This window comes from Podarcis melisellensis (assembly GCF_964234715.1).
Source record: "Podarcis melisellensis genome assembly, chromosome: 11".
Taxonomy (NCBI): domain Eukaryota; kingdom Metazoa; phylum Chordata; class Lepidosauria; order Squamata; family Lacertidae; genus Podarcis; species Podarcis melisellensis.
This window is the reverse complement of record NC_138543.1, coordinates 54,379,554-54,403,551: the sequence shown is the minus strand read 5'-3', so window position 1 is coordinate 54,403,551 and position 23,998 is coordinate 54,379,554. Positions and strand designations below refer to the sequence as shown.

Sequence of the window (23,998 nt, the reverse complement as noted above, 5' to 3'; positions counted from 1 at the left end):
AATCTCTGATCAGCGTTCCTAATCTTGTTTCCACTCAGCTACGGTCTCCGTTACAGTCCTGGTGTCTTTTCCATCCAAGAGAGATTGTAGCTGTAGCTCATTAAGAAACCTGCTCTTTCAGTAAAGCCGCTGCTACAATTACAGTCTAATAATTTAACACTCAGGAGCACCATAAAGTAAACAAAAAGGGCTTCATTCTTAGTTTTGCAAATGGTCCAGAAAAGCCATTTACTGCCATTAGAAAAGTTAGCTCATTTTGGTGCTGTTAGCATGTGTGGGAAGGATGGGACTTGCTTCAAACTGCAATTTCATTTTACAGCTGTACTAACAAAACCCCATAAAAAGTGGGGAATTTGTCCCCATGGTTTCCCTAGGATTTTCCCTCTCCGTAAGGAAATGGATGGGGGACTCCCCCAACCCAATGAAACCTTGCAACTGTCAAATTAATAGGCCCCCATTGAAGTCTAACATCAGAAATTCATGGTCTATAGAAGCCATTATGGACCAGATCTCTGTTTCCAAGCCATTCCTGTTAATAACCCCGCCTAATTAAAACATCTGTAAAGCCCTGGTAGTTCTAATTTGTGCGTAAAAATTGAAAAACAACCCTGGCCTCTATTAATGGGCTGGCAGAAGTTCAGCCATGAATATGATTATGAATGGTAGGAGTGCTTTAAATTAAGAATCGCTAATTAAGATGCAGCCCGGCTGTAGTTAATTGGATCAGGAGGAGGAAAGTGGCTAGCCATGGTAAGTAACCTAAACAAAAATCCCTTGATATTTTGCAATTTAGACTTCCAGTAAATGATAGCTTGTGGTACCGTTTACCATGTCGCTTAAAAAAAAAAACACACCACACACGTTACCATGAAGTGGTTTAAATGGGGTTGGTGATGTTGGGATTGATCAAAAACTTTGTTTAGGTGAAAGGCAAACCTTGGCTGCTTTTGGACTCTGGCAAACAAGCAAACTCAGTTATTGACCAGCATTGTACTGTTGACACACACACTTATCACCCAGAGCTCAGAAACAACACGTGAGAATTCCCTTGCTCATAGCATCAGTGTGGGAAGGAGGTCGGAACAGGAAGGGAAGAGAGAGGCCAGTCCACTCATGCCTCACTGTTTTCTAACAAGGCTTGGGTTTAACGTTTATCTCCTTTTCCGCTCAAATGTCATGCCGCAGGAATAACTGAGCTATGCATTCTGCAGAAGTGCAGAAGGTGCCACGCTAGACAGCAGACAAGGGGGGACATCTATTTGAGCTCTCCCTGCCGTGAAAAGAACAAGAAAACTGGCATGCCAGGCAGGGTGAAGGCTAGGCTACGACTCTTCTCTGTGATTCCTATGCACAAGAAGCTACCCTTCCGGGGAGAGCATTCAGATGTGATCGCTTGGTGCCGTCCAGCAAAAGCTCACCCAAGCAAGTCTGCTTGGGCTCTGCTGAGGATGCCGCCAGATGTTTCAGCCTTTGGCACGTGATGGCGATGTGCAACTCTTGCAGGCTTCTTCATAGGAGATGTCGGAGGATGTGATCAACAGCATGGGGAAAGCTCTCGCAAGTTAAGTACGGAGGAGGAGTAATTTTGCCTTCATCCCCCTCTCGGTATTTCCCTGTTACAAAAGCAGAGAGAAAATGCTCTGTCTCAACACCTGGTTCGCATTGGCATAACACATTCCTGACATGCGTTATAACCGTTCCCAACTATGCCCACTCTGTTGGAAAAACGCCCGGGAAGGGTGCCACCTTCCCAAGACACTGAAGCGTCTCTCCAGTGGTCACTCTCTGGCTGGAAATTGCCCTCAGTCCAGAGAGACCGGTAATAAGCGACCCCTCCATCCTAAAGGAGCACACTCGCCTTCTGGTATCCCATCACAGAAGAAAGAGACAGTCAGTAGTCTAGACACTGCTTTATTTACAGACTGTACGCTAAGCTTTCATCCGACATGTCTGCTCTCCTGAGCAACAAACATAGAAGTACGACTCGACACTCACTTCACTCAGAAGCGAAAGTAACTCTCCAGTTACTGAGAACAGAGACTTCCTGTCTCATGCTCCCAGACATCACATGATGTCAACAACCATTGTGCTGCTTCTTGCAGCTGGTGAGATATAAAAATCCCAACGCACTCAACCTCTTTGCTCTGCAGAACTGGTGGCGTTACAGGTGCCGCAATACTTGCTCTGCACTTGTAAGGAATCTGTCTTTTCTTGTGGCAGCACACACTTTGGAACTCCTTGACTACTGAAATCAGACAGGCCCCTTTTTTTCAGCAGCTTCTAAAAACAGTTTAGACAAGCCTGCCCAGATATGTAGAACGTTGCCATATGTCTCAATCTGATTTTTATCTTAATTGTAGATTTTAATTACCGTACTTTTCGCTCCATAAGACGCACCTGACCATAAGACGCACCTAGTGTGCACCGATCCCTCTTGTTCTTCTGGCTTCAGCGATAGCTGCGCAGCCTGCATTCGCTCCATAAGACACACACACACACATTTCCCCTTTTAAGGAGGGGGAAAGTGCATCTTATAGAGCGAAAAATACGGCATTTGTTTGAACGTTTTAAATGGTTCTTTAAACTTTTTTGGGGGGGATCAAACAATTTGAGGTGTCCAGTGGTATATAAATCTTGTGAAATAAATAAGCAGCCCATGACATGGATAATAACAAGATAACCTATGACATGCATAAAGGCAAAGGTAAAGGGACCCCTGACCATTAGGTCCAGTCATGGCCGACTCTGGGCTTGCGGCGCTCATCTCGCTTTATTGGCCAAGGGAGCCGGCGTACAGCTTCTGGGTCATGTGGCCAGCATGACTAAGCCACTTCTGGCGAACCAGAGCAGCACACAGAAACGCCGTTTACCTTCCCGCCGGAGCGGTACCTATTTATCTACTTGCACTTTGACGTGCTTTTAAACTGCTAGGCTGGCAGGAGCCGGGACTGAGCAACGGGAGCTCACCCCGTCGCATGGATTTGAACTGCCGACCTTCTGATCGGCAAGTCCTAGGCTCAACCCACAGCGTCACCCGTGTCCCTATGACATGCTTAACCCCTACCAAAGATGAGTGTCTACATCTCCCCATTTAAAACTTTTACCTTTCTGCAACAGGCTAGATCCTGCACACGCATGCATCCCTCTAGCCTCCACCCAGACAAGCAAGAGGCACGGTGAGATGGTGCTTACCTGTCTTCACCAGTATCCCCAGCATCCCAGCGTTCTGGGCGCCTCCCACGTCATCCCTGCAGTCCTGCCAAGGCAGAGGGGAACAAAAATGTTAGGCCTGATTGGTTCCTGGACACTCCGCGAGAGGCTCCATCTTGAAGGCGGATTAACATGCTCAGGCACTCACGTCGCCAATCATGATGGCTTCCTCTGGCGTGCAGCCGGTACCACGCAAGGCTTCCAGGAAGAACGTCCGCTCTGGCTTCCCCACCACGGTGGCTTCCACGTCGGCTGCGTATTCCAGCCCCGTGACGAAAGGTCCAGGGCCGAGAGCGAGCCCGTCTTTCCTCTTGTAATACCTGGCTTTGTGTATAGCTATGAGGGGAGCGCCATCGAGGATCAGTCTTGAGAAAGGAAGGGGCGGGAGGGAAATAAGAATGTAAGTGGAGCCTCCTGGATCAGGCCAATGGTCCACCTAGTCCAGCAACCTGTTCTCACATTGGCCAACGGGATGCCGTCATTTTTTTTCGTTAATTTTAATTCTTTTACCAACCACCAAAACACAATCACTGAAATAAATCCTGAAACCCCACAGGCGGCTGATACATTGGGTATAAATAATCAATAATAACATATTCAAATAACAACCATGTATACAATTCTATATACCTTAACATTCCTCCCTCGACAAGCTTTATTTAACTTTTAACATTTTAATTGCCCCAAATTGTTCAAACCTGCCCAAATAATTCAATATCTTCTCAAACCAATCCTCCTCCTTCTCACGGACCTTAAACCCTTTCATTTTACGTATCTTCACAGTTAAATATTCTAAGATTATAATATTTTTCTATTTTTCCCTCCATTGGTTCACCCCTAGCTCTTCTGCGTTTTCCCAATTACTCGCTATAACCTGTCTGGCTGCAATTACCATCAATTTTACCCATTTACATTTCTCTTTTGTTTCTAACTTGGTGCTACTCAGGCTAATAAAGGTAAAGGCAAAGGGACCCCTGACCATTAGGTCCAGTCATGGCCGACTCTGGGGTTGCAGCGCTCATCTCGCTTTATTGGCCGAGGGAGCCGGCAAACAGCTTCTGGGTCATGTGGCCAGCATGTCTAAGCCGCTTCTGGTGAACCAGAGCAGCGCACGGAAACACCGTGGTGGTACCTATTTATCTACTTGCACTTGATGTGCTTTCGAACTGCTATGTGGGCAGGAGCAGGGACTGAGCAATGGGAGCTCACCCTGTCACGGGGATTCGAACCACCAACCTTCATGATCGACAAGCCCTAGGCTCTGTGGTTTAACCCACAGTGCCACCCGCGAACCCTCCACTAGATCTTCGTGACATTAAAAAAACTGAAGGGTTTTATCCTCAAACTTTTAAAAGTCACCTAGCCACTCAGGCTAATAAGAACCATTAATTTAAATATTTCCACCTTCTTACCCATAATTCCTGATATTTCTATACCAATCTGTTTCCAGAATTCATAAACTAACGAACAATCCAGGATGCCCTGTCATTTGAGAAGGGCAGGGAAAGTTCTTGCCACCTGGTCTGAGAGAGCACTTGGCAAGGTCCTCTTTGGCTGGGCCTCTTCTCTTTATATTATTTATTAGCAAAAATGTCCCGGGAGGGTGTGTTGACTGGGGAAAGCCCTAAGGGCCTGGTGGAGTGGTTCTAAGCCTTAGGTTTCCCCATCAATGCCATAACAGATAGCAAAGTCCTTCCCTACTTGGAAGGACAACAGTGTGACTCATTGTGCTCTGAAAGACCCTGGAGAGGCAGGAATTCCACCTGGTACCACCAAGCCCTGTTGTCATCCTCCCAGTAATAAAAAGAACCCTTGGGACAGTATCGTCATAAAGTTATCTGGAGGTGTGCTATGTGACAGGTAGAAACTGAGCTTGTGCCAAATGTTAATTGCCTGTTGGGGGCTAAAGGAAGTCGTTTCTTATAAAGAAACTCTTTGTCACGTCGTTCCGACTTACCGAAATGCTTTGTTCATCGTTTGGTAATTGAAGTGGTCAGGAGCAAGCCCTATCACCACAGCGTTGGGCTCGTTTGTATCGATTCCTGGGGAAAGAAAGAGGACAGCCAAATAGCTCGCCTTACATTGACTTAGTGCGCACCCCGGAAATGATCTCTTTCAGCTTCTGCCTTCTGGAAGAAGGTAAAGGTAAAGGGACCCCTGACCATTAGGTCCAGTCATGACTGACTCTGGGGTTGCGGCGCTCATCTCACTTTACTGCCCGAGGGAGCCGGCATACAGCTTCCGGGTCATGTGGCCAGCATGACTAAGCCGCTTCTGGCGAACCAGAGCAGCGCACAGAAACGCCGTTTACCTTCCCGCCGGAGCGGTACCTATTTATCTACTTGCACTTTGACATGCTTTCAAACTGCTAGGTTGGCAGGAGCCGGGACCGAGCAACGGGAGCTCACCCTGTCGCGGGGATTCGAACCGCCGACCTTCTGATCGGCAAGTCCTAGGCTCTGTGGTTTAACCCACAGGTTATAAAGACTAGGACTAGCCACCTGAGAAACAGTTTCTACCCAAATGCAGTTCTGGTTTTAAACGCAGTATAAGGAGTCTCTATAGGAGTATATTGTATTTTAAAATGGGATTTCAGAGTTTTTAGGGGTTTTTGAATGTCTTATGTAGATTTCTCAGTTTCATTGTTCTGTATGGGACAATGACAATAAAGATATCGTATCGTTACTAATACAATTGCCTTAGCGTGAAATCTTCAGGTGGCAGAAGAGAAAGGGACCCAAGACCGCTGTACTGATTCTGCTGAACTTTTCTTCTAGAACTTTTCGCCTCTTTGCCACTGCTGTCTCTGAACTTTTTCCACTGAAGTTGGGCATTATAAGAACTTTGCAGCTTTAAGAACGGATTTCCTGAGCTTTCTCCTCCCTTTTGTGTCATGTGTTGTAGTTTGCAGATCTGAGGGCAGGGGCTGTTATGGATCTGCAAGCTGAATAGTAGAGGAACAATGCCTTCAATGGTCAAACGTTAGAGATGGCAGCTGTTCAAACTGGGCATGGGGAACATGAGTGGAATCCAACTAACTTGTTCCATCAGCAGGACGGTTTCTGTTTGTGGAATGCCCCCACCTCCAGTTGCACACCTCTTAATTTTTTTTGGGGGGGGGAGGGCTGCCCCAATCCGCTGGAGCAGATGTGGGGAGGGTGCAGGACACATAAAAGGGGAGCAGAGGGAAAGTTCTATTGCAGAAGCTAACAGAAGGAGGGCATTGGTTGCTGTTCGGATGGCCCCACAATGCCCTCCCCAACATTATTACAAAACAAAAACGTGGAAACTGAAAAGCAAGCTGGTGTGGATTTCGCTTGCAACTTTCTCTGGGAGCATCTGGGTCCATTAACCAAAGGATGGATTACACTCATCCATCTGCGAGCAATCTTATATGAAGATTATCCAAGAATAATTCCATAGTAGTTACTAACAGGAGCTTAAACATCTTTCAGCGTACTTAAACTACTGAAAACCGGAGTTTAAAAAAACCCGAACCACTAGATATGGAGGGAAGAGCGAGGCAGAAAACCCGCAGAAGTGCGCATCAGAGCTGACCGAAAGCACGGAGGGGAGGGACTTTTTGGGGGGTTGGGCAAGGGCCACATTCCACCTTGGCCAGCTTTCTGGGGGCCGCCTGCTGGTGCTGGCAGGGTCAATGCAAGAGGAAGCGTACCCAAGCTGTGCTCTGACACACACTCATGTTCTGCCCAGGGATGAGTCTGGGAGGGGAAGCATGTAAGCATTTTGTAAGCGTAATTGCCAGGAGTGGAGGGGGGGGGTGAATGTGATCTTTGTGAATATTGCAGCTGGGCAGGATTAACACTTCCCTCCTTAGCTGCACCCTCCATCCCCCTGTGCAGCAAATTAAGCTTGCAGCAGGATATGTCCCTTTAATTGGCACCCAAAGGATTGAAGGGGGTCACAGGAGGAGGAGCTATGAGCCTATCTGCCAAGACAGGCGCCACAGCTGAAAGCAGATATATAAGAAACCCCACAGATCTGGAACTTCAGATGGGAGTCGAGCTATTGCGTTGCCAAGCTATGAAGTCCAAATTAAGCTTTAGACAGGCAGCAAAAGCAGGAGAAGAAAAAGAAGAAGAAACCCTCAATTAAGCTTTAAATAAAGCAAACAAACAATATAAGCCATCTCGTCATGGACATAGAGGGTTTATGGGTCGTACGGCTTTCACTGAACGATGCAAACGGTCCATTAAGCGATCAGAATATAGTATACGTGTTTTCTGTGCTCTACTTTAATTAAAGTCTGCAGTATAGAAAGCTAATTCTGCTCGAGTCTTGTAATGGTCTGCTGCAATTCCTAAAGTGACTGTGCATCTCTCGCAGGACAGACAGAAGACTCTCCCAGTGAAACGAGGGCTTCTCTGGGCAAGTCCACGCGGTTCCTGGCAATCGACACACAACCACTCGGGGAATGTCATGGACTGGCTGGATGCAGAGGGGGCACCAGCGAGGAACCTCCAGGGGAAGAAGGCTCAGAGCTGGGGGTGTGGTGGTGAAACAGCGATGGGTAGTCAGAGGGAGAAGACTGAGGGGTCAGCAAACTTTTTCAGCAGGGGGCCGGTCCACTGTCCCTCAGACCTTGTGGGGGCCAGACTATATTTCGAAAAATAATAATGAACAAATTCCTACGCCCCACAAATAACCCAGAGATGCATTTTAAATAAAAGGACACATTCTACTCATGTAAAAACACGCTGATTCCCGGACCATCCGCGGGCTGGATTGAGAAGATGACTGAGCCGGATCTGGCCCCCGGGCCTTAGTTTGCCTACCCATGAGTGACAGGGTTTAGTGAGCAGGAAGCAGCTGTGGCAGAGCACAGTTCAGAATGTGAGGTAGGAGCGAAGGCAGGAGAGGAGGGGGCCCAAGAGGCAGATATCAGGCAGGCTGCTGAAGACAACAGGGAGTCTCCCCCTCCTGCTGCAACCAGTTCCCTTCCCCCTGGTCTCCTAGAACCCGCAGAGAAATAAAACGGGCAGAGCTGAGGTGGTCGTGTGCAGACACAGCCTGAGACTATGTGGGAAAGACCCTGGAGAGGAGGAGTTTCATCCGGATGAGGCCTCCTAGAAAGGGTTGCTGAGACCACTAGGCTTGAGCCCTGGTTTGTTTCCTTGAATAAAGAGCTAAGTTCACTGGCCTCAGTCAATAGATCCTACTGTTCACGTATCAGGGATGAGGGATGTATTTCATTCTGGGAAACATTTCAGGGGCCACATGCCAGGTGTGGGCGGGGCCAGAGACAAAAGTGGGTGGAGCAACAAATGTATAAACTTTACCTTTATCCAACAGGATCACAATCACACCATACCGTGGATGCATTATAACACCACTTTACTTTAAGTTTGTCAAAGTGTTAAGGGTGCTGACCTCACAGAGCTACGGTACCCAGGTCCCTTAGCAAACTACAGTTGCCAGCAAATTGGCGCCAGGACACCATACCTTTGAAATCGTGCAGTGCGTTGTCTTCGACGAGCAGCAGGGGCCTGACTTGCTTCTGCTCCAAGAGATTTCTGGCTGCCGTCAGAGACGTGAAGATCTCATCTTCCTTGATGTCGAACTCGAGTTTCCTCAGCCTCTCCAGCAAATCTCGCTTGCACTCCTTTGTCGTATTGGTCACAAACCGGATGGAAACCGGAGCACTGCGCAGCCTTGACCCATGAAAAACAGGGTAAGCAGTTTAGGACGCTGTCGTTTTCGGAAACCACGGCAAAAACATGTTTTTGTTCTCGCATTCCTGGAACAGCTTCATCAGAAGATAACGTGAGTACATTATCACAAGCAGGGCTGCCAAGCGGAAGTGCTAAGAAGATTACTCCTGGATCTTTGGAGTTTAACAGAAAGAGAAATCCCACCTGAGACCAATTCCTATGGCTTTTGACCACTCAAGCTTGAATCCAATGTCCAAGTGTAAAGGGAAAGTTTGGTTTCACACATATGACATTCTAATGTTGTAAGGTGCATGCCAGGGACTGGCAAGACACTGCAGGGTGCACCAGGAAAAGTGAGGGCTGGATTCTGGTTCGGGAGAGGGAGGCAGTGGTTTATGGGGAATTTTACCAGCCAGGAAGCAAGAGTCGGAGGCTGGAAGATGGGGCGCAGGACAGGTAGGAAGAAGAGGCAGGTCAGGCTGGGTGCTTCCCCACCCTCTCCTGCACCACTGTCTCCCAGAACCAGAAAGGGACTGAAAAGGGAAGAGCAGAGGCAGCCTGCATGCAGAGGCATAGTCTCCAGCGTGCATGCATGCAGCTCTTAGGGGAAGGCACAAGAACTGGTGGAGGAGGAGTGGTCCCCTGCTGCTGCAACTGCTCTATAGGGTGCAGACCTGGGGATAGCCACCTAAATACAAGACTGTATTTGGAGCTGTAGAAACAACTGTGTGGTGTAGTGGTTAAGAGTGGTGGACTCGTAATCTGGTGAACTGGGTTCGCTTCCCCGCTCCTCCACATGCAGCTGCTGGGTGACCTTGGGCTAGTCACACTTCTCTGAAGTCTCTCAGCCTCACTCACCTCACAGAGTGTTTGTTGTGGCGGAGGAAGGGAAAGGAGATTGTTAGCCGCTTTGAGACTCCTTAGGGTAGTGAAATCAGCCCTGAGCACTCCTTGAAGGACAGATCATGGAAGCTGAGGCTCCAAGACTTTGGCCACCTCGTGAGAAGAGAAGACTCCTTGGAAAAGACCCTGATGTTGGAAAAGACCTTGTCCTTGCCCAGTAAGCAGCCTTTGTGAAAACGGCCTCTTTACATGTTTGTTTTCTGTTCTTTTTGGGGTGCCTGGAAGGGATAACTTGCCTTTTAAGAGCTTCCTGGGCCCCTGGAACAGCCGAGTCTTCAATATGAAGTGTTCCACTGAGATCCACCAGGACTGCCTTTAGCGCACGCCGGGCTGCCATCCTTCACACTGCCAGGAGAGGGAAGGAAGATTAAACAACCAAAGAGTTAGATAACAATGGACAATTAAAAAGGCACTCTGTTATCTGCTCCATTTGTGCCAAGCCTAGTAATGCTTAGAGAGCATTACCCAGCATGTTCAACGAGCCCCTTTGGACAGAGAAGTAAGAGGCAACATTAAAAATATATATACATAATTGATAGAAAAGCATTTTCTCCCATTCGCTGCCCACACAGAAACCACCTTTTTCAACTTTTTAATTCCACAAGCGTACTCACACCAGAGAGAAACGGCACGTCCAGCTTGGATTTAAAAGTACAGGCTATCTTATCTCAAGTCTTTTGAGTTTTTATGTTTTTACCTGCTGCATGGAACAGAGGTGCGGTGCCAACTGCAGCAGCGTGACACAATTAAAAAGCAATTAGGCGCGTGCCCCCCTTTCATTGGAAGAATTTTGCAAAGCGTTCCAAGCCGAATATTGTTCTGTTTCCGTAGGTGGAGCGTCAGATGCACAGATGGGGAAGGGAGAGCCACGCGATGCGACAGGACCAGCAATAGGGCCCAAGAGTCCAATCTGAACACAGCAGGTGCTGGACAGAAGGCTGTCTGTATCTTCAGGGAATGCAAAGTGCCCATATTAGGAACTGTCCCCAAAGCACCGGAAATCGGGGGAAAGAGATGCCTTTTATCTGTGCAACTGAGGGGCTGTTTCACATGGGTACATTGTGCTCAATGTGGATGTTTCACACTTTAGAATGTAAGCAGAGAGTGCTGGATCAGGCCAATGGCCCATCTATAATAACAATAACAACAACAATAATAATAATTTATTATTTATACCCCGCCCATCTGGCTGCGTTTCCCCAGCCACTCTGGGCGACTCCCAATCAAGTGTTAAAAACAGTACAGCGTTAAATATTTAAAACTTCCCTGAACATCTAGTCCGGCATCCTGTTCTCACAAGCAAACTCCAGCCCTCCAGATGTTTGGGACCACAGTTCTCATCATCCCTGACCACTGGTTCTGTTAGCTAGGGATGATGGGAATTGTAGTCCCAAACATCTGGAGTGGCCAGCCCAATGCTTCTGGGAAACCAGCAAGCAGAACATAAACACAAGAGCCCTCTCCGCTCCTGTGGTTTGTGGTGGCTGCTATTCAGAAGCATTGCTTCTTCCAGAAGTGGAGACCAAGCACAGCCATCATGGGTAGTAGCCATTGATAGACTTCTCCTCCTCAAGGAACCACTTCCATGTAGCAAAGCCTACAATATAATGATGCAACCCATCACTTGAGCCTGCCTGCTATTTCTTAATCTCAGGGTTGTGGATTCGAGCCCTACGTTGAGCAAAAGGTTCCTGCATTGCAGGGGGTTAGACCAGATCAGGCATAGGCAAACTCCGGCCCTCCAGATGTTGGGGACTACAATTCCCATCATCCCTAGCTAACAGGACTAGTGGTCAGGGATGATGGGAATTGTAGTACCAAACATCTGAAGGGCCAGTTTGTGCCTATGCCTGGACTAGATGAACCTTGTGTTCCCTTGCCTATTCTCTATTCGTTCGGACACTTCTAATGAGATCGTAAGTGCATTTTGCATGGTGGTTCCTGAGACGAAGGATCAGGCTCACATCAGTGTCTGGATACAACCGTTTTGAATCAAGATGGCAGACTGAACCTTTCAAAACTGCACCCATTTTTCGGTTTCTTGCAAATTGCTAAGCTGCGGTAGGTGCGAAGCTGCTAGTCATTTATGCATATTTATGGCCCTACCCATGGGACGCGGGTGGCGCTGTGGGTTAAACCACAGAGCCTAGGACTTGCTGATCAGAAGGTTGACAGTTTGAATCCCCGCGATGGGGTGAGATCCCATTGCTTGGTCCCTGCTCCTGCCCACCTAGCAGTTTGAAAGCACATCAAAGTGCAAGTAGATAAATAGGTACCGCTCCGGCGGGAAGGTAAACAGTGTTTCCAGGCGCTGCTCTGGTTTGCTAGAAGCGGCTTAGTCATGCTGGCCACATGACCCAGAAGCTGTACTACGGCTCCCTCGGCCAGTAAAGCGAGATGAGCGCCACAACCCCAGAGTCGGCCACGACTGGACCTAATGGTCAGGGGTCCCTTTAGCTTATGGACCTACCCTAAACATGTGGCTCTAGGAGCTCAACACAAGAAGTAAACTATGTGTAACATACTCATTACCGGACCAAAAATTAAACTGAATCAACAGCAGTCAGGAATGGCAACGGACTGGGAAGGTGGGGGGAATCTTCTGATCTCATCCTCCACTTGCAAAGGCCTCTGGGAAAAAGGTACAACTTGGAAGGGAGGTCATTCCACAACATGGGGGCCACCGTAGAGAAGGACTGCTACCCAGCAAACTAGGCAGAATCCTGATGGTGATAAAGGAGCTGAGAATCGTTGGGTGCTCTGCTACATGGTGGAAATGATCAGAGGCTCTAACCCAATACAGTGGTACCTCAGGTTAGATACGCTTCAGGTTACATACGCTTCAGGTTACAGACTCCGCTAACTCAGAAGTAGTGCTTCAGATTAAGAAATTTGCTTCAGGATGAGAACAGAAATCGTGCTCCGGCGGCACCATTAGCAGGAGGCCCCATTAGCTAAAGTGGTGCTTCAGGTTAAGAACAGTTTCAGGTTAAGAACAGACCTCCAGAACGAATTAAGTACTTAACCTGAGGTACTACTGTACAAGCTGTCGATAATGGCACCTCTAGGGAAAAAAATATTTGGCTTCCTCTTACAGCTGTATGCAGGAGAGCACTATTAGAATGAAGAAACTGCTCTTTAGGGCAAATAACAGAACGGTTGCTCTAATCCCATGGGAATCAATGAGGTTCCTCTGGTATTACATTATATTACACTTTTGTTCCGTCGTTCCTTCCAAGAGTAAGTGCAGATGGTGGTGTCTTATCCTCACACTAAGGTCATCTAGAAAGCTTTATGGCCAACACCCTAACCACTACACCAGACTGCTCCCCCCCCTTCTCAACAGCCAAAAGGAACAAGCTTTGGGAATTATTTTTCCAGACTGCAAACTCCGTGACTAGCCTTCGGGAATTTTAAACATTTATCAGCACTTTTCTATCAAACAGTTTTGAGATCACCAGGTGCCATCGCAGGTTTTTATCTAATCGGAAAACGAGGAGCACTCCTCTTTCCCAGAGATAAAGCCAGCCACTAAAAGGTGTTTCAAGGTACATACCTGCAGGGTCTGCTTTTTATCACCTGCAAAAGAACTCTTTTTATTGAAGAAATATAAACTTATCTGCAGGTGGACCAAGGTTACACATCTGCTGTAAAAAGAAAAGAAAAGCTGATTAAGTTCAAGGATTATACATAGAATCACAGAATTGTAGCATTAGAAAGGATCCTGAGGCTCATTTAGTCCACCCCCCTTGCAATGCAGGAATCTCAACTAAAGCATCCATGACAGATTTCAAGGTTTTGATCTTTAAAGCCCTTTGTGGCTTAGGGCCCTAGTATTTATGGGACCACTTCTCCTGGTATGCCTCGCAGAGGACTTTAAGGTCCATGAATAATAATAGTTTAGAGGTCCCTGGCCCTAAGAAAGTCAAATTATCCTCCACCAGGGCCAGGGCCTTCTCAGTAATGGCTCCGACCTGGTGGAATGCTCTGCCCCATGAGACCAGGGCCCTGCAGGATTTAACTTCCTCCCGCAAGGCCTGTAAGACAGAGCTATTTCGCCTGGCTTTCAATTTGAATTTAGCCTGATCTTTTATTCCCCTTCCTTCCCTCCCTCTCCTCTTTTTATGAAGATTATCCGCTCTGGGATCCCACGGCTAATTCTCCCCTGGTCTCCTCACTGGCCCAAATAGGACTAATTTAGCCAGCTAGCCCTGGTAATCATCTAATGTTTATTGGATGGATTTTCCCCCTAAATTGATTTTTGAATTCTGAATTTATTGTTATTCACGTTTTATGCTGTTTTTTGTTGCATCAATTAAGTGTTTTAAATTTGTTGTTAGCCGACCTGAGCCCGGTTTTCTGAACCGGGAAGGGCTGGGTATAAATAAAAATTATTATTGTTATTATTATTATTATGTCCACGCAACCTCTGCTTAAAAACATCCAGTGAAGGAGAGCCCACCACCTTCTGAGGAAGTCCAGTCCACTGTCAAGTAGCTGCCAGAATAAAATAGAATTTCTTTTTAGTGTCATTGGCTTGTCATGGGAGTAAGGTCAGAGGTTTCAGTCTTACAAATGTCATACTTCAGAATCCGCTTCTTGTTGCAGAAGTGCCTCACCAACCCACAGTCGTGATAAAGTTAAGGCTGTGAGTGATTAGTTCCACCCCAACACCACCCACCCACATACACAAAACAGCCCAAACTCTGCAGTGAAACAACCTATGTTTTGCACCAGGCTGATCGCCGAAGAATTGATGCTTTTGAATTATGGTGTAGGAGACTCTTGAGAATCCCATGGGCTGCAAGAAGATCAAACCTATCCATTCTTAAGGAAATCAGTCCTGAGTGCTCACTGCAAGGACAGATCCTGAAGTTGAGGCTCCAAGACTTTGGCCACCTCCTGAGAAGAGAAGACTCCCTGGAAAAGACCCTGATGTTGGGAAAGATGGAGGGCACAAGGAGAAGGGGATGACAGAGGACAAGATGGTTGGGCAGTGTTCTCGAAGCTACCAGCATGAGTTTGACCAAACTGCAGGAGGCAGTGGAAGACAGGAGTGCCTGGCGTACTCTGGTTCATGGGGTCACGAAGAGTTGGACACAACTAAACGACTAAACAACAACAACATGTTGTAAACCACCCTGTGTTCTTCAAGTGAAGGGTGTTATATAAAATAAGAGGGGTTTGCTCTCCACAGAAGTGCAACACTCCAGTCCAAGGTTCAATCTCTCCTCATTCTGTTGTTCCTCAAAACTAAGCCTCCTCTATTCGGTTGCATACTAAGAGTCAGTTCTTTTGGTGCTTTGATGTACTAATAGCTGATCCCCTCAGGTGCCACCTAACAAAGGAGTTCCCCTGACTTCATCAGCACTTGTTGATTGACTAGGATTAAAGACTGGTACACACTTAGGACCCCTTCATGCAAGAAGATCAAACCTATCCATTCTTAAGGAAATCAGTCCTGAGTGCTCACTGGAAGCACAGATCCTGAAGCTGAGGCTCCAAGACTTTGGCCACCTCATGAGAAGAGAAGACTCCCTGGAAAAGACCCTGTTGTTGGGAAAGATGGAGGGCACAAGGAGAAGGGGACGACAGAGGACGAGATGGTTGGACAGTGTTCTCGAAGCTACCAGCATGAGTTTGACCAAACTGCGGGAGGCAGTGGAAGACAGGAGTGCCTGGCGTGCTCTGGTCCATGGGGTCACAAAGAGTCGGACACGACTAAACAACAACAACAACTCTGTAGCAAATAAGGAAAATTGGTGTGACATTGGCATCCTTAGCAGCTGACAGAGGCAATCCTACAAACCCATGCAGAGAAAAAGCAGAAAATGCCCCACTCCCAGCACAGCTTGGAAGGAGAAGCCAGAACAGCGACTCTTCCAGAGATACAGCAGGCAGCCTCCTCTCACAAAGGCAGCTCTAGGCTCATAAGAGACTTTCATTCAAGGTGATTTAGGGCATTATTGTCCACCAGCTCACCCCCACCTTCAGGAAAAAGCGCTCCTCACCTGGCGTGCCTCACCCCCACGTCTCAAGGTGAGGAAATCAGCGAGAGAAGAGGGGAATTTACCAACGTTTTCACGCCCCCCCCTCCCTCTCTCATGAGATGGACCTGCCCCTCCAGCTAAGAGGACCGCATCGCGGGTTGGTCCATTGCCAGCCGAGAGGGTGAGTTTCTGTCCTCCCCCTTTTGCTGCACAGTTGGTACCGCCCTCGCCCTTAGTCGCCACGGGAGTAGGGCCGTACCATGGCGGCAAACGGGGAGGGGGGGTTCACAACTCCCTCCCTCTGTTCGAAAGACCTGCGCTAGAGCGACGCGGCTCAGCCGCAAGAGGTGGAGGAGGGCGGGGCTTGTAAAGCGGAAGCTCTCTCTGCGTAAGGACCCAGGCAGGCCCCGGCAGGTGGCTGAAACGAACGCCTGCGGGACCTTGTTTCGTTTCAGTTCGGCCCCAACATATTTCCCTGAAAAACACAGTTAATGTCTCCCCACTAGATGCTCCCGCTTTTAAGATTTCTGTCCGATTTTGACATTAGCAAACAGGCACTCCGATAGTCACCTTTTGCTCTCTTTTTTTGCGGTATCTTGCAAGCAGATGAGACAGAGCCAGTCTGCTGAAACTGGCTTAACGTAATGAACTTGGGAGACTCCAGCATGTCAGAAAGCACTGGATCGGGGCGGCGAAAGATAAGGGACCAAGCTGCAAATGAGGATGAAGGCTATAGCCACCTTTCTGGTTCAGTAGAAAATGCGTTCCTGTTGAACTTCTGCCCGTCTTTGTGGCAATCCAGATTTCCCGAAGGGGAAAGTGGGATGTTGCACTTTTAACACTCGCAGAGAGACTAGCCAGAACGTATAAAGGATACAGAAAGCCTGTGCTCTCTTGTACTGGATCACCCTAACACCCAGGAGCAGTTCACCTTAGGCAGTACAAGAGAAGTGGGAATTAAGGTTCACCTGTTGAAATCTGCTTATCATTCAGCTGCTAAAAGCACAGCACTGTGTGGGTGCGTGGAGCAAACGCCAGTGCCCAAAGGTTTATTGCAGAGGGCAAATGTGAGTGGCTTTCAAAGTTTACCTCCCCCCTTTCTTGCATCCTTCCCCAAAGAGTATTTCCAAAAGCTGCATACTTGCAAGCAAGTGATTGCTTCTCACAAACTAAACTTTTTATTTCTGAAAAAGTTCCATGGTCCAGGATCTATACTCAAAACAAGGATTCTTTAGCAAAAGAGGCAGGTCCCCCTAAGCAGCTTTTATTGATGTAATATGGATAAATATTTAATGAAGGGTGCTTGCACAAGATTCAGTGTGTGGATTGAGTCCATACACCTCAACTATCACTATTGGTTATTTTAGTAATAGGGATACACATCTTGTTTTTATATTTGTGGCATGCTATTCATCAGTAGAAAGGTTGCCATCAGTCTTGTCTTACAATGTTATTTTGGCATGTATTTGAGCAGTTATGAGCTGTTATCAAGCTATTTCGAAGTGTGTAAAGCTGGGCTAGGACTCGCATCCCAGCTTTGTTTCAGAGCTCCACCCAATTTTAGCCCCAGCCACCCACTTTGAGTCCTGAAATATTACCCAAGGGGCAGCCCCTGATGGAAAGAGGTTATCTACATCTGGTCTTTAGGATTGCTGACATAGACCAATTTAAGAGGAAATGTGATGATTTCTGCAGCAGAAATAGCTCTCTCATGTCCTGCCGTCTTCCATAAGGGAGAATTATTTCTGACTGCCATCTGCCTTCAACTTTCCCCAATGTGGAAAGCTGTGCCATTTATATCGCACAACTCAATTTCATTTTTCAGACTTACTATGGTGTTCCAAAGCAGCTCACATCACAAAAAGAGAAAGGGGAGTAGAGGGAAGATATACAACAGCCCATATGCCATGCTTACAATATTGGAAAAATCAAATCAAATACTGTACTTAAAATTGGAGGGGGGGGGACGGGACATGGTTGTAATCCTGCCAAAATTGAACAGTTATGTCCCTTTAATTTCAGGGGCAGATTTGTTATGATTTTAACCCTCCCATTTAAATAAATGGATTTCAATGTGCCATAACTTTGGCTTGATCATGCCCTCAAAGAATCTGCAGTTCTGAAACTAACTTAAGATGTGGTAGAATTTGTTTTTCCATATTGTTAAGCTTATTGATTTGCGTGCATCTACCATTGACAATTGAACTATATCTGTAGTTCTGCTTCCCCAGGACCAACCAATCCCTTTCTTCCTATGCACTGTACTAATTCAGGAGAGTTACTTCCTTCGGCAACAACCTTTACTGCATCTTTTGAATGGGCAAGAGCTGGTGGAATCCCATCATACATATTGTGACTAAATGGAAAACACTCAGATTTCAGGAAATGTATCTGTTACAATGAATGGACAGATTCCCTATTAGCGTAAATACCAATTGTCAGTTGGGCTTTAAAGTCACCAGGGTTATTTTTCTGTAAACATGCAGAGGATTGCTAAAAGCACTCAGGTGATAAAAAGAAGAAATTATTTCATTTTGCTCACCAGTTTCCCTTGCTTGCCTGCCTCCCACCCTCCAATGTAGATGATCTGATCCCATTTTCTCTTGGATTATCTTCCAATTAAAAGAGAGACAAACAAAAACCTGATTCAGAGTCTTAAGTATATGAATCAGGAAAATAGTGCATTTTACTGGGCACATTTCTGTGGTCTGAATTTTAATCTGATTTTAATCTCAAACAACCACTAAAAAGGATTTCTGTTTACATTTCTTTTTTTTAAAAAAAGGAAGTGCAGCCACATTTTTTCAAAAAAAGATTCTTTTCCCCAATATTTAAAAATTCTTTAACCAAAACAGATTACACACAGTATCCACAATTATTTACAATGAAAATCTTGGGAAAGGATAAAGATCCACTGTAAAACATACTAATAAACTGTACTTGCCAAATGAAGTTTTACATGTTTCCATTTCTAGGTCTTATTCTTCTAAGTTTGGCTATATAAAAGTTGCAACATGTCACCAGATTTTGAACTGTTAAGCTTAAAATGTCACTGCTGACATATAAATCATATACTACTGATCAACTATCAAAGTCTATTTAAAAACCTCTAATATGTGTGTCAGCAACAATATTTCCATTTCTGTGACATTCATATAGTCCATGGGCCATATTTGACCTAGTGGTCTGCAAAGTCTACATCATTCAGTTCTTCTGAAACTGAATGAAAGATCAACTTAAAACACAAACACATCTCAAGTACACTGTTGGAAAAATAAGCCCTGAGCAACAGAGGAGTTAAGAAACAGAATCTTTAAGTACTTAATACAATATGTTACAATGCGTACTGTAAACATTTGATACTATTAAATGAAAAAATCTGGTTCTGGTTCAGGATACATACAGCACGATTGCAGTGATTCCAATCCTCTGGTGTTATGAAGTGGGCTGAATATTAAGGAATACAATAAATAGAAATGGTGTCTTTATTGAAACAGATGTGTTGCTTCCAAAGCAAAGCCAAATTGAATCCCAATGAATAAATTGGTCTGCAGTCTGTATGTTAGAGATACTGGACAGGTTGATTTGAAGACACCAACTTCAACCAAACAACAAGAGCAGCACAATTGTAACGGTGTTCAGTCCAATTAATGGCACTGCAAAGAAAAACAGAAAGGGTATTACAGTTTCTCAGCTAACGACAAACATAATATTGCATTAAGCGGAGAATAAACTTCAAGAACAAAGACATTCAAGATCATTTTCTGTATGCAAGCATACAAAGCAATGATTTCAGCAATGCATTTTATAAAGCAGGGGTGGAAACCTTTTTGGCTCCACAGGCCAGATCCAGATTCTCTCAGGCCAAGTTTGCTTAAAGGAAAAAGCACTTTAATTTGGGATGCCCCTGCACTCCCATTTCAGCTCAAAAAGGTGTGGCAGTGAAAGCAGGGGGTTGCGGTCAGAGAGTCTCACATGCTTCAGGGAAACTACAGCACTGGCTGAATGGGTTACGGGAGGCAGGATCAGAAAGAAGCAATGATGCTCATAAGATTGACAGGACACAGCGACAGCAGAGTAGTGAGACACTGGTGTTGCCACCACATTAGTTTCTCATGGTTATAACTTATATGGCTAGTGAATAAGTTAACAGCCTATTTCTATTAGTCTGCTAGGCAGGATTAAATGCGAAGGTCTTTATCCTGGTTAGTGCAACATTATTTGTCCTGGTGTTGCACCAGTGCACCAGACAGGAAGATGCCCAGATGCAGCAACTCAGGACAATTTAAATTAGCCATCAGTGTGTAAAAGCCACAGTAATACTAGGTATATGGGGTACGGAACACAGTAAAACAAATCCACTCACAACAACATATTGCTAAAAATAACATTTTGTCCACCTTACCTCTCATAACTGTTCGTACAGATCGAATAAGGTTCATTAACTGTCCTTTAATTCCTGGCTCTTCTCCAAATCCTCCAATTCCCTGGTCTGTTCCCCAACCAACTATAATTCAGAAATTTTATTTTTGTTAAGTAAACATGCAAATACATAATCTAAATTATCAGTCATATCAACCAAAAATGTATTTTACAAATGCAAGCATTTTAAGCCCAAATATCGATAAATAGCAGACTTCTAACCTGTTTCAGCCCATTTGAAATTATAATTCAAACTGGATACATATTCTAGCAGGCATTTTAACTGCAGTTTGATTTTATAGCTTTGATTGATTTTTACTTTTTTGTATTGTATTTCTTGTATACCACTTTAGAGACTATTGTAGTTAAGTGGTGTTTAAATAAATAAATTTAATGCATCATGAGAGAAGCAAAACCACCAGAAACCAGAATTTCAGAAAACTGACTGTCTAGTATTTCCACCACTGATTAGAACCAATGATCACAGCTAAAATATATGAAGCAAAACCTTCAAAGCACTTCAGCTTTGTGTAAGGTAAAGGTGCCCCTGCCCGTTCGGGCCAGTCGTGTCCGACTCTAGGGTTGTGCGCCCATCTCACTTAAGAGGCCGGGGGCAGCGCTGTCTGGAGACACTTCCGGGTCATGTGGCCAGCGTGACGAAGCTGCTCTGGCGAGCCAGCACCAGCGCAGCACACGGAAACGCCGTTTACCTTCCCGCTATAAAGCGGTACCTATTTATCTACTTGCACTTAGGGGTGCTTTCAAACTGCTAGGTGGGCAGCTTTGTGTACTGTCCCCACAATGATTTGCTCAAGAGTTTGCCTGATTTTGTTCCAAATCTTACCTCTCCTTACTGCTTCACTACCACAATTAACGAGATTACAAGGACTACTGATCTAAACCAGCACTCACAATTAGATTTCATCTGAGCAACCACAAACCCACATGAAGGTGATCTGAAACTAGAATGAGTGAGTTGACAAGTGATTCAAACAACTGTAAGGCGGGGCGGGAAATAGCCAAAAAGATCTTGTAAGGAGAGGGTAATAAAAGTTGTAATTGAACTTTATGTGAAAAGTTCTGTATCATTCCACTTCAGCCTCCTTTATCATTAACTTAAAAAGCTCCAGCCTACACTGGCTCATTTGGTACAGATGGCATTTCATACCCATTTTTAAAAAAACAACAACACTATCACTACTTTTCTGCATTGCTTTTACATTAACCTTTGAGACTGGGAGGCTAGAACCATTTCTTGATAACTATAATGCGAGGTGAACTATAGTAGCAGCTCTACTATCAAGTTGCTTACTGAGGGCAACTGTGTTGCACCCAGGGCAATACTGACAACCCACATCTGCTCCTACAGCACAGACAACATCACCTGTAGCCACTCTGGTGCCAAAGCAAATACAGTCTGGATGAAGCAGAGTTTCCCAAACTTGGGTCTCCAGCTGTTTTGGAACTACAATTCCCATCACCCCTGACCACTGGGCCTGCTAGCTAGCAATGATGAGAGCTGTAGTACAAATTCAGATGGCAACCCAAGTTTGGGAAACACTGGGATAGGGGAGGGAGAAGATTCCCCTCTCCCCAATGACTCTGTTATGTTATTTGCGATACAAAAAATAAAATAAATGCCTTACACAAATAGTTGAATATATATATATATTACCTGTCAGGGTTTACCTGGCAACAACAAATATTATTTACAAATTCCTCCAGACAGCGCCTGCATGTAATCCCCACAAATGGATGCTTTAGCTGAGATTCCTGCATGGTAGGAGGTTGCAAGGTATGACCCTTGGGATCCCTTCCAACTTTGCAATTCTATGAGCTGGAAGGAATTCCCGGGGGTCATCTAGTCTAACCCCCTGCAATGCAGGAAACTCAACATGCGCCCTCCCTCAATCCACTTTGAAAAACGATACCAAGTCCCTGCTCAGCTTTACAGATGTGCTAGAAGTCTCTCTTATTGCTGCCCCACCAGGAGAATTATAATAATAGTAATAAGAATCCTATTCGCACAAGAAGAATGGCAAATGAAATTAATGGTCTATGCAGAATTAGATAAATTAACAGGAAGGATTCGAAACCTGTGCGATCAGAGATTCTTAGAGGCCTGGAGTAAACATTTGAGCTATTTGACTGCAAGAAGTTCTGTAAGGAGAAAAGAATTATTAATTAAGGACAATTGAAAGTAATAGAGAAATTAAGCTATGCAGAATAAGTTATAAAGAACGGAAAATCTTCAGAGGTTGTTGACGGAAGTCTAAAATGTTGTGTAAGATAAGAAGCTATGTTAAATGATTGTTGGAATTGACATGTTAAATTAATCCTATGCGCAGGTTTCTCTGTCTTTGGGGCATTTGGCCGCGCCCCGTGAAGCCAGAATGATGGGTAGGAGGGCTCACTGGCCAGATCCATCAGGGCTCTTCTTGTGCCTGCCGGGTCCTAGCCCTGCGCTCTAACCACTACCCCACACTGCCTCCCCTTAGGAATGACTCGGCGCTGATCCTTATGATTAACGTTATGGCGACGTCTTAGGGATGCCACGTGTCCCGGGGCCTCCGCCTTCCTCCCCACAGACTGAGGATGAGGCCAGGACCCCCCCCTCACCCTCTCCCGCCCCCCTTACGAGGCCTGGCAGACTCACTCCTGCGGAGGAAGCGCTCCTCATGCAGCACCGCGATGGCGTTGACGAAGAGCAGCGCGGCCTGCAGCAGCGAGTACAGCGTGAACGCCATCGCTGCCGCCGACGCGGCCGGGCGAAGCTCCTTCCTTCCTTCCTTCTTTTACCACAGGACGGTGAGGAGATGCAGCGGCAGTAGCAGCGCGAGCGCCGCCGCCGTCCACGCGCATGCGCGAGACGTGGCGCCGGACGTAAAAAGAACCCTGAGACAGCCGACAGAACTACAGGTCCCGTCGTCCCCCTCCAATTGGCCTAGGCCGGCCGGGGCTGATGGGAAACGGAGTCCCACCGCCACCAAAGAGGGACAACCGCCCTGAAGTGACGTCAGAAGAGGCGCGGTCTCGTGGTCAGTCGAAGGGAAGGGCTTGGTTTTCTTTTCCCGCCTTTTCCCCGCCCCTCCCGCTCCGGAGGGGGCGGGGCCAGGAAAGGTGCGGCTGGCGCGGGAGGAGTCGTGGCCTCAGGACCCGGGGAGCGCGTTCACACGTGCACACCTGTCTCTTGAGAGGACTGGTGGTTAACGTTAATAAGCCGCCTCGCGCTTGCTGTCAGGCGGGGCGTGGATATGTTAAGCCTAGGAATAAAGGCTATTATTTCATTACAGTACTGTACTTATAAAATGAGTTTGAGGATCATAGGGCACTTTTACAGTTACAAAAACACAAAAATACCTAACAAGCAAAACGATAATAAAACATAAACATTTAAATAAATTAATATTCCTTCACAAGTGCTGGGTCGTGTCCTGTAACATCGCCTTCATTAGCTTTTGTTGCTAGTATTTTTGGTACCATTGTATTAGATCTAATTATGTGGAAATGGCTTAATTTGGCTGTGTACTTTTCGATGCTTTATTGCTTACGATTGCTGTTACATTTGTAATTGTGTATTTATTTTGAAGGTCGTAAGCGTTAAAAACTCAGGTCCATAGCTGTCAACTTACAGATTGGAAAATAAGGGGCCAGCAGCCAAAATAAGGGATTTTAGTCAACCAGCAGCCAAACAAATCCTCAAGCGGTGGTTCCCACAGCGCAGCAACCCGGCAAAGGGGATGCAGCAAGGAAAACCACTGTCACCTCTCCACTGGGAAGCGCTGAGCAAAGGCGAGTCCC

The 23,998-nt window shown here is 46.2% G+C and overlaps 2 protein-coding genes across 5 annotated transcripts; both read right to left on the bottom strand.

Moving 5' to 3' along the window:
• Positions 1-172: 172 nt before the first annotated feature.
• On the bottom strand, positions 173-18,479 carry HDHD2 (haloacid dehalogenase like hydrolase domain containing 2). 4 transcript variants are annotated; one of them, XM_081930026.1, is made up of 8 exons: positions 18,318-18,479; positions 13,342-13,432; positions 10,022-10,130; positions 8,674-8,882; positions 5,168-5,252; positions 3,359-3,575; positions 3,193-3,256; positions 173-1,613 (listed from the first exon to the last, which is right to left on the bottom strand). In XM_081930026.1, the coding sequence occupies exons 3-8, from the start codon at positions 10,120-10,122 to the stop codon at positions 1,510-1,512; spliced, it is 780 nt and encodes a 259-aa protein (XP_081786152.1). In that variant the 5' UTR covers positions 10,123-10,130; positions 13,342-13,432; positions 18,318-18,479; the 3' UTR covers positions 173-1,509. The 4 variants fall into 4 exon arrangements, with proteins under 4 accessions (XP_081786152.1, XP_081786150.1, XP_081786151.1 ...); XM_081930024.1 differs by lacking the exon at positions 18,318-18,479 and adding an exon at positions 15,797-16,125; XM_081930025.1 differs by lacking the exon at positions 18,318-18,479 and adding an exon at positions 15,797-16,125 and having other exon boundaries at positions 13,342-13,429.
• Positions 18,480-19,246: 767 nt separating this feature from the next.
• IER3IP1 (immediate early response 3 interacting protein 1) lies at positions 19,247-23,057 on the bottom strand. The gene is made up of 3 exons (XM_081930091.1): positions 22,854-23,057; positions 20,181-20,282; positions 19,247-19,431 (listed from the first exon to the last, which is right to left on the bottom strand). The coding sequence occupies exons 1-3, from the start codon at positions 22,942-22,944 to the stop codon at positions 19,376-19,378; spliced, it is 249 nt and encodes an 82-aa protein (XP_081786217.1). The 5' UTR covers positions 22,945-23,057; the 3' UTR covers positions 19,247-19,375.
• Between the last annotated feature and the right edge of the window lie 941 nt (positions 23,058-23,998).

Bases quoted from the DNA above. Each gene is read 5' to 3' on its own strand.
- HDHD2 (XM_081930026.1), bottom strand. From the start codon at position 10,122: ATGGCAGCCCGGCGTGCGCTAAAGGCAGTCCTGGTGGATCTCAGTGGA. The intron at 8,883-10,021 runs GCAAGTTATCCC...TCATGGGTCAAG, and splicing joins GCCCAGGAAGCTCTTAAAAG to GCTGCGCAGTGCTCCGGTTT. The intron at 3,576-5,167 runs GTAAGTCGGAAC...TCCTTTCTCAAG, and splicing joins ACGATGAACAAAGCATTTCG to ACTGATCCTCGATGGCGCTC.
- IER3IP1 (XM_081930091.1), bottom strand. From the start codon at position 22,944: ATGGCGTTCACGCTGTACTCGCTGCTGCAGGCCGCGCTGCTCTTCGTC. The intron at 20,283-22,853 runs GTGAGTCTGCCA...TCTGAATTATAG, and splicing joins GGAGCGCTTCCTCCGCAGGA to TTGGTTGGGGAACAGACCAG. The intron at 19,432-20,180 runs GTAAGGTGGACA...TTTTCTTTGCAG, and splicing joins TGTACGAACAGTTATGAGAG to TGCCATTAATTGGACTGAAC.